Source organism: Gekko japonicus, unplaced genomic scaffold (assembly GCF_001447785.1).
Source record: "Gekko japonicus isolate JY-2015 unplaced genomic scaffold, Gekko_japonicus_V1.1 scaffold4714, whole genome shotgun sequence".
NCBI lineage: Eukaryota > Metazoa > Chordata > Lepidosauria > Squamata > Gekkonidae > Gekko > Gekko japonicus.
The window spans coordinates 65,497-75,303 of NW_015172692.1; the positions used below are offsets into that span (position 1 = coordinate 65,497).

A 9,807-nucleotide genomic window follows, 5' to 3' on the forward strand; every position below is an offset into this window, starting at 1 on the left:
GTCACAACTTTAATGCCAGTAGCTCACAAAGTAGAATTTTTGCTCACAAGACTCCACAGCTTAGAGGGAACATTGGTGAGGAGACTTGGCCCAGACGGGGGATCCCTAGATAATGGGCATATTTTCATGGGCCGGCCTTGGGCAGACCACCTCCTCCCTGCCTCAGTTTCCCATAGGGAAAATGGAGAGGGAAATGGCCTTGCTTGCAGGCAAGGATGATGGACGTCTGGACCAGTGTTCCCTCTAAGCTGAGTGAGTGTGGGCTAGCTCACAGTTTTTTAGCCTCCAGCTCACACATTTTGGTCCCAGCTCAGGAAGGAGGGCTCCAGAGCAAACTAATTGATGCAGCAGCCAAATCGCTCGCTCTCAACTTTAATGCCAGTAGCTCACAAAGCAGAATTTTTGGACATGTTTTTACTCTGGATTAGAATTGGTGATAAACACGAATGTGTCTCTGCCACGTGTGGGGTGAGCGGGGAGTCTCCAAAGGGGCTCTGGGCAACCAGTTCCATATTTATGGCACCCTTTGGTGTTTAACTGCAATGCTGCAATAAAGGAAATGGTTGTGGTGTGCCCCCCCCCCCAGTTTACAGCTTAAACATCTTCAACATCTTCCCCCATGTTACGTTTGTGGGTGTTTTAAAATGTCATTTCCCCTTTTGGAAAAAGGAAGCAGCAGGCCATGTCTTTTTTAAAAAAACAACAACCCAAAGTCTCCTCCCGCCTCTCAGGGTTGACACAACCAGTGCTCCCTTTAAGCTGTGGAGTCTTGTGAGCCAGAGGCTAAAAAACTGTGAGCTAGCTCACACTAACTCAGCTTAGAGGGAACACTGGTCAAGACCAAGGCTCCCTCTACGCTGTGGAGTCTTGTGAGCAAAAATTCTACCTTGTGAGCGACTGGCATTAAGCAAGCGATTGGGCTGCTGCATAAATTAGTTTGTTCTGGAGACATCCTTCCTGAGCTAAGAAAAAAATGTGTGAGCCGGAGGCTAAAAAACTGTGAGCTGGCTCACACTAAGTCACCTTAACAGGCCTCTGGGGAGAGAGTTTTCCTAGAACCTCCCGAGAACACTAGGATGCAAAAGAGATTTGTTTCTCCTTAACTGGATTCCCTGAAGAGCAGCCGGCGTGTTCGTTTGCCTGCTGGAATATCCCCGCGGGAAAAGGAAAAAAGGTTCCACCATGGAGAGATGGTAAGTGTTAAACTCCCTATCCTTCTGGTGATGGTCAGGACAAGGCCTTGTGGGTGCAGCGTCCCCGTGCGAGTGTAGAAAAGCTACGGCCTTCTAGGAGAACTGGCTTTCAAAAGTTTCTAGCCTCTTTGGTTGTGAAGACAGGCTGTTAAGTAGGTTCACAATGCCTGGTACCCCCTCCGAAACCGAGGTGGGCTCAACAGACGGGTGGACAAATTGTGGTCAGGTGGGTGCATCTAGCCCATGGGTACTTTTCTTCTGCCCCACAAGCTCCTTAACCCAGGGGCGTCAAACTCATTTGTTACGAGGGCTGGATCTGACATAAATGAGACCTTGTTGGGCCGGGCCATGCGTGCCACAAAACGTAATGCCAGGTAGCAGAGATATAAACTTTATAAAGGACACAAACACAAAGGGGTGGGGTTTTTTTTAACTTAAAATAAAAACGTGCTTAAAACACCCGCACCCTGGCAATATTTTGTTTCTTTAACAGTGTCTGATCACTGACACCTCTTGCTCTGAATTATTGCATCAACATGTCTGTGCTGTTGCAGTCTTGAGTAAGCTGTTCAGGTGTGTATCTGTAAGCTGCAAACCTACGATGATGCAGCAGCAGCAGCAGAAGTGGAAGAAGAAGCAGAAGACAGCCAGTTCCACTGTGGGCCTGATAGAAGCCCTAGAGCCACTAGCCAGCACTGCCCTCCGGTTGGCCTGGCAAATGGTCAAGGCAGGGGTGTCAAACATGCGGATCCGGCCCCCGGGCCGCATGTTTAACACCCCTGCCTTGACCATTTGCCAGGGCAATCGGAGGGCAGTGCTGGCTAGTGGTTAGTTCTCCTGAAAAGCTTTTGAGCAGCTGAAAGGCCAAGGGTCCTCAGAAGCCAGGGGTCCTCAGGCCACAACTGGGTCCCCCGTCCACTTTTGAGGACTCCCAGTTGGGTGCCGGCCCTCCCCGTTTCCTCTGCTGTGCCAGCTCAGGAAATGGGAACAGCTGGTGCCACCTCAAAGATGGGCGATAATGCCATGTGGCTGGCCCCCCCCGAAAACTGCCCATCACTGCCTGGCTGTGTCAGATACCTAGGATCAGTGCCTGTGCTTCCAAGCCCAGCAGAACTCCCCCAGGAACAGCAGGAGTAGAACGGATGATGCAAAAGAAGGAGGCACATTTGCGGAATTGGTACAGTCACCGAATCCAGCTTTGAGCCAGTTTGGTGTCCTGGTTAAGTGTGCGGACTCTAATCTGGGAGAACCGGGTTTGATTCCCCACTCCTCCACTTGCACCTGGCTGGATTACCTTGGGCAAGGCCTAGTTCCGATAAGAGCTGTCCTTGAAAAAGAGCAGTTTCTGTCAGAGCTCTCTCGGCCCCACCTACCTCACAGGGTGTCTGTTGTGGGGAGGGGAAGGGAAAGGAGTTTGTAAGCCACTCTGAGACTCCTTTGGGTAGTGGAGGGTGGGGTATAAATCCAATCTCTTCTTTTTTGAGCGCGTGGTGTGTACAGGCTGCTAGGAGGATGCAAGCTTCTGAGTATGGCAGAATTCTTCTGCAGCAGCTGGTTGTGATTGCCTTCTCTCTATAAATATTTCCTTTCCCATCCCTCACAGTGGCCAGAAGTATTTGACAGTGGTGGTGAAGGTGTTTGGACCCCTCACTAGGAATTACTACATTCGCGCCATCCTACACGCAAGGTAAGGATGTCCCGTCTTTTTGCAAGTCTACGGAATTCGCATCTTTAGCTCTCCTGCTTGCAGTGCTTCCATATCTAGGTAGCAATTGCAAAAGACCAAAGAAGCTGTGCTATACACTATAAAATATTGTATTGTGATTATTTTCGAAATGACTTGGTAGTCCGGAAAAGTTTGTTAACTCCAAATGCTACATCTTGGACTCCTTTCTTGCTATGATGCTATAATTGTTTGTTAATGCACTGTTCAATTGTAATTGTTAAAATAATCCCAGTATTTATTTAGCCTAACCGTATTTATTGAAATAGTATGAATTGTATTTTATTTTGTATTTGCTGGTTTTAAACTCTATGTGGTTTTAAATTGTTTGTAAGCCGCCCTGAGCCACTTCAGTGGGAGGGCGGGGTAGCAATTTAATAAATAAATAAATAAATAAAATAGTATTTTTTATAGCATATAGCACAGCTTCTTTGGTCTTTTGCAATTGTTAGTCTGAGCTGTGATTCTCTAATGTTATATCTATTTCTGGGTAGGCCGTGACGTGTCTTTATGTGACTTTTGCTGCAATACGGCGCTCCTCCAGTGTTTGTGTGCCCTCTGCAATGTTGTTGTTGTTGTTACTTGGTTGTTTATAGTCCTCCTTTCTCGCTGAGAGTGCAAGTCAAGTACAGTCAACAAGGTGGGACCTCCAGTGAGCAATACAGTTGGGTTTGGTCTGCAGAAATCTGAAAACAAACAAATTGAAACAAAGAGCTGTGGCGGCCCCTGACTGGTGGAATGAGCTCCCGGATGACATCAGGACCCTGTGGGACCTTCTGCAGGGACCGCAAGACGGAGCTCTTCCGCCAGGCCTTCGATGAAGGGCCACCTCTTAAAATCGAGGTCCTGTCCCCCCAACATCAGCACCAACTTAATATCTGATAGCTTGGCTGTGGTGGCAGTTTGACCATCTAGATGCTGAGACAATGCCGCCACCACTTATTAGTACTATGTTTGCTAGCACTTGTTTGCACATGTTCTGGTTTTAACTTTATTACTGTTTTGATGTATCTCGCTGTTTTAATATATTTATATTTACACATATGCTGTAAGCTGCCCCGAGCCTGCTTGGCAGGGAGGGCGGGATACAAATTAAACAAAATAATAATAATAATAGATGGTGAGGTATTATTTGGGGGGAGGGGTCCCGTTTTGTTGACTGCACCGAATCATTGTGGGTAATCGGCCTGGAGTCCAGGTGAGAAAGGTGGACGACGAATAACCGAAATCTTAAAAATAAAAATGAGCAGGTCTCTTCTGCCGGCTGTCAATAGCCTTTGCAAGTGGGAAGGAGGGGGGCCTGCAGAGAATCCTAAAATCCAAATCCCCTGAAAGTTCTGAACGCTCCACCCAATTTGTAGATCGCTCTGCGGGGGCGGGGGGGGGGCAGACAACCCCCGTTAGAAATCACCCTTCTGACTTCCACGAAGCACAAGCCAGTTTACAAACAGGCCGTGAAATAGTCTTCAGAACTTCTGGGGTGTTCCTGTACTCAAGTGGGCAACCGTGTTGGTCTGCAGGAGAAGAGCCGTATTCGAATCCAGGAGCACCTTAAAGACCAACCAGATTTTTGGGGTAGGAGCTTTGGAGAGTCTTTCTTGGATCTGATGGAGGGAGCTTTGACTCTGGAAATCTCATACCCCCAAAATCTTGTGGGTCTCAAAGGTGCTACTTGGAGTCGACTCTAGCTGTTGGTATAAATACAACTCCATGCGGTGAGTCAGAGGTACGACCATAGGCACAGCTCACAGATCATGGGCTGGGGGGACGGGCAGCCCGCAGGGTCTTGTATTCCGTTCCTCACGCTTCTGAACAATTTGCCAGGAGCATCGGCCTGCTGAAACCCATTGTGTTGGCCAGCAAACTAGCTCTCCCGACAGCTTGAGCACTGAGTTCCGTTCATTAAGAGCAGGTAGGAGGGAAATGGGGCACTTATGGCTTGAGAGCCAGTTTGGTGTAGTGGCTACGAGCGCGGACTGTAATCTGGGACAACCGGGTTTGATTCCCCACTCCTCCACATGCAGCCAGCTGGGTGGCCTTGGGTCTGTCACAAGTTCTCTCAGGGCTGTTCTCCCACGAGCAGTCCTCGAAAGAGCTCTCTCAGCCCCGCCTACCTCACAGGCAGTGCTCCTTCTAAGCCGTGGAGTCTTGTGAGCAAAAATTCTGCTTTGTGAGCTTCCAGCATTAAAGTTGTGAGCGAGCGATTTGGCTCCTGCATAAATTAGTGTGCTCTGGAGCCATCCCTCCTGAGCTGAGACAAAAATGTGCGAGCCGGAGGCTAAAAAAGCTGTGAGCTAGCTCACACTCACTCAGCTTAGAGGGAACACTGCTCACAGAGTGTCTGTTGTGGGGAGGGGAAGGGAAAGGAGATTGTAAGCCAGTCTGAGACTCTTTTGGGTAGTGAAGGGCAGGATATAAATCCAGTCTCTTCTTCTTCCCATTTTGGAGTGCTCCGGGTCCCAATGGTGCTGGAAACAGGGAGCCCTCGAAAACAGGCGAAGACTCAGATGCGCTTGCCCCTGTTCCACCCCCCCCCTCTCTCACTGCTCCTTCCTCTTTGCAGTTTGGCTGTCCCCGCGGGGTTCCTGCTATCCACCATCCTGGGCACTGTATGCCTGGCTATAGCAAGTGGCATCTACTTACTGGTAAGTGACCAACACCATCCCTCCCCCCTTCCCACAAAACCCCAGGGATGCCAAACAATTAGATTTGCAACTGATGGATCATTTGTCTTTTGGCAGGTGGGAGCGACAATCAGTTAACTGCCAGCAACTGTGAATTTTAGCAGTGCTTCACTGCTGCTAAGATAGGAAGGATTTTTTTTTCTTTAAAAAAAAAACAGAAAAAAAGAACTGGAGGGGGGGGAAGGACTAAATATCCAGCAACTAATTAAAAGGGGGGGATGACGACATATATACAAAATAGTAAAAAATATATATTTAAGGGCAGTGGTATGTGATAGTATTACATAATGGGATGTAAGAAATGTGGCATAATTACATAAGAGTGGCATGCAGCTGGAGCGGGTGAGGCCTCTCTTTGGGATCCACGGCGGAAATGTGCCAAGGCCTTTAGAAGGCATAACCGCTCAAGCACCCTGCAGTGTCCGCTTCACTTGGTGCTTCCATGGCTGGAATCGGCTCCCCCAAGTTGATCAACTGGCGCTGCATTCGCCTTGTGTAGCGTATCGACCAGAACCTCTTGTCCTGACCAAAGGCCTGTTGTTTGTTGGAGATCCCCCACCCCAATTCCTACAACGACAGCTGCGAAGTGTGTGAGGGCTAATTCCTGGCTGATTCTTTGTTGTGGGAGAGAAAACATTTTTGTTTCTGCTCTGCCAGAGAGCCAGTTCTCTGTGTTTGGCCAACAGAGCCAAGGAATGATGGTCCTCTTCCTCCCTCTGCTGGGAGGAGTTCATACTACACTTCAGTTTGAAATATATTCACAAATCCATTTACCAAGTTGCCCAGTATTTCACACAGGTCTAAAACGATGTATGTTTTCTCCTTAGGTCATACTGTGACATAAATGTCACTTCTATTTGTTTAATTCTGTCTGATCAAGGAGAGGATGGGATAACTTTCTTATTATAAAGAGGTCTCCCGTCCTCTCCTTTCCTCTCTTGAGGGCATCCGAGAAAAAAAGAAAAGAAAAAGAAGAATAAACTTATGTGAGGGTTATTGGAATATGCTGATTGTTTTCTCATGACTGGAATACAACAGACCCCTCCCCGTCATTATTAGTAGTCGTAGTAATTTCTGAAGCTGGAACCTGTGTTCAGAATGTGACAGGTTTAAAACATTTGAAGTGGCTATTAGCCGCAAGGGATAGATAGGAACTCTCGGTCTGGGGCAAGGGATGCTCTGTATTCTTGGTGCTGGGGGGGGGCAACAGTGGGAGGGCTTCTAGTGTCCTGGCCCCACTGGTGGACCTCCTGATGGCCCCTGGTGTTTTTGGCCACTGTGTGACACAGAGTGTTGGACTGGATGGGCCATTGGCCTGATCCAACATTGGCTTCTCTTCTGTTCTTATGGATAAACATCTGGAGCAGAGGTCCATCAGTGGCTATTAGCCACAAAGTATAGATAGGAACTCTCGGTCTGGGGCAAGGAATGCTCTGTATTCTCGGTGCTTCAGGGGGGGGTCAACAGTGGGAGGGCTCCTAGTGTCCTGGCCCCACTGCTGGACCTCCTGATGGCACCTGGTATTTTTGGCCACTGTGTGACACAGAGTGTTGGACTGGAGGGACCTTTGGCCTGATCCAACATTGGCTTCTCTTATGTTCTTATATGGAGCAGAGGTCCCTCAGTGGCTATTAGCCACAAGGTACAGATGGGAACTCTTAGTCTGGGGCAAGTGATGCTCTATATTCTTGGTGCTTGGGTGAGGGCAACGGTGGGAGGGCTTCTGGAGTTCTGGCCCCACTGCTGGACCTCCTGATGGCCCCTGGTATTTTTGGCCACTGTGTGACACAGAGTGTTGGACTGGAGGGGCCTTTGGCCTGATCCAGCATTGGCTTCTCTTGTGTTCTTGTGTGAAGTCAGATTTCCAGTGCATCATCACATCAGCCCTGTGAGGTGGGCTGAGAGAGCATAAATGGCTCTCTCACATAGCAGGCTTCCTGGCAGGATGGGAATGAGTCCAGGTCTCTCCGATTCTAGTGGAACACCCAAAACCTTACACCACACTGATTCGCCACACGTCCATTACTGTGGAACTGCAAAAAGAGATGGACCGAATGAATCAAAAGTGACCTTTGACTTCCCCCGGGGTTTCTTCCGCAGGCTGCCATCCGTGGCGAAGAATGGCATCCCATTGAACCCAAGGCGTGGGAGCGGCAGGAAGTGGGAACCACGATTAAACACCCGCCGACCAACCCGCCGCCTCGACCACCCGCAGAAGCGCGCAGGAAGCAAGCCGACGAGGAAGCCACGGCTCAAGGGAATGTTCACCAAACAGCACAATAAAATGTTAGATCAGGTTTCCCTCTCCCTCCATTTTGGAACTGCTCACTCTCAACAGCAACACAAATTGTAAATTAAGAATCATTACCATATTACAAATACAAAATTTAAAGCTTGCTGATGTAACCATTACTTTATTAACACTCGGTCTTCACAAAGTTGGAGTCCAGCAGCACCTTTAAGATCAACAAAGTTTAATTCTGGGTATGAGCTTTTGTGTGCAGGCACCCTTCATGGAATCATAGCATTGGAAGGGACCTCCGGGGTCGTTCCGCTCTGTTCTGCTATGGTCAGGCCTCACCTGGAGTCCTGTGCCCAGTTTTGGGCACCACATTTTAGGAAGGATGCTGACAAGCTCGAGCGTGTCCAGAAGAGGGCAACCAAGATGGTGAGAGGGTTGGTTTCCAAGTCTTACGAGGAAAGGCTGAAAGAGTTGGGTATGTTTCGTTTGGGAAAGAGAAGGCTTAGAGGGGACATGACTGCAGTCTTCCAGTATCTGCAGGGCTGTCATGTAGAAGATGGAGCAGATCTATTCTCTCTTGCTCCGGATTGCAAGATTAGATCGAATGGGTGGAAATTACAAGGGAGTCGTTACCGGCTAAATATCAGGAGAAACTTCCTAACTGTCAGAGTGGTTGAGCAGTGGAACAGACTGCCTCGGGAGGTGGTGGATGCTCCTTCGTTGGACGTTTTCAAGCAAAGGCTGGACGGCCATCTTTCGGGGATGTTGTAGGGCTGTCTTTCGGCTGTGCTCCTGCAGAGTGCAGGGGGTTGGACTAGGTGACCTGCAAGGTCCCTTCCAACTCTGACATTCTATGATTCCAGAAGACGGCAACAACAACAACAACAACCCTCTAGGATCCTTGGCCAAACTGGCCTGGAGAACAATTGCTTCCGGACTCCAGAGTGGCAATCAGCATTTCCCTGGGCGTGTAAGAAAGGGCCAGAACTCCAACTTCAGAGCTCAAACTTTGTTCTGGCTGCTTCAGACCAACACAGGGACCCACCAGACTCCGTCTTAACTATTTACGTATTTCCATTGTCCTGTTTAATGAATCTGCCATCTTTTAAGTCTTTGGGGTCTATTTTTGTAATTTGGCTATTGTGCTCCCACCTTCCAGGGACTCTCGGGAGAGAGCAGTTGTCGCTAATGCAGTAGGGTGGACTCATTAAGGTTCTTTGCATCATTGGAAGGGTTGTCAAGAGACTGATTTCGAAGCATCCCCTTTAGGATTGGGGCCGTGCTCTGTTGTGCAGGCTGCGGCTAAGACCCATCGTGAGAAGGGTCTGGGCTTTGAACCCACGTGCTGAGTCTGCTCCTGTGTCGCCAACGGTAGGGGGAAGAGGCCCAGCGTAAAAGTGAGTCCTTTATTTTTCAAAGGGATGAGGAGGCCTGACCCGGACATCTGCTGGGGTCTCAGAGCACCCTGTCCCCCAGCCACGGGTGTGTGTGCAAAAGGTTCCCCTGCCTCCATGAGCCCCGGGGTGGTGGCCTTCCACTCCTAGAGGAAGATGGTGCCTCTCGCATCTGATGTCCGAGCGGCCTTGCAGCTCAGACATCAGATTCGTGAGGTCATTCCAGCTCCCCCAGCACTCCTAAGGCACTTTTATAAAAGTTATGGCCGCCGAAAGGCTGTGAAGGTGGGGGAGTGGAGTGGCGGAAAAGGTCCCGTGGCGGCCAGCTCAGCGCCGCTGCTGCCACCTCTCGCCTGCTCCCCCCGAAAGGCTGTGAAGGTGGGGGGGGAGCAGCAGAAACGGGCCCATGGAGGCTAGCTCAGAACCACCACCGCCGCCCCTCGCCTGCTCCCCCGAAAGGCTGTGAAGGTGAGGGGGTGGAGTGGCGGAAAAGGGCCCGTGGTGGCCGGCTCAGCGCCACCGCCGCTGCCCCTCACTTGCTCCCCCCGAAAGGCTGTGAAGGGGGGTGGGT

The 9,807-nt window shown here is 49.8% G+C and overlaps 1 protein-coding gene across 1 annotated transcript in view; it reads left to right on the top strand.

Moving 5' to 3' along the window:
• The window catches only part of LOC107119316 (cytochrome b-245 light chain), a 14,845-nt gene extending 6,889 nt beyond the window's left edge, over positions 1-7,956 (top strand). The window contains exons 3-6 of the mRNA XM_015421787.1: positions 1,119-1,193; positions 2,797-2,880; positions 5,480-5,561; positions 7,701-7,956. Coding sequence (XP_015277273.1) covers positions 1,119-1,193; positions 2,797-2,880; positions 5,480-5,561; positions 7,701-7,883 — 424 coding nt within the window. The 3' untranslated portion in view covers positions 7,884-7,956. The remainder of the gene's footprint in view (positions 1-1,118; positions 1,194-2,796; positions 2,881-5,479; positions 5,562-7,700) is intronic.
• The last annotated feature ends 1,851 nt before the right edge of the window (positions 7,957-9,807 follow it).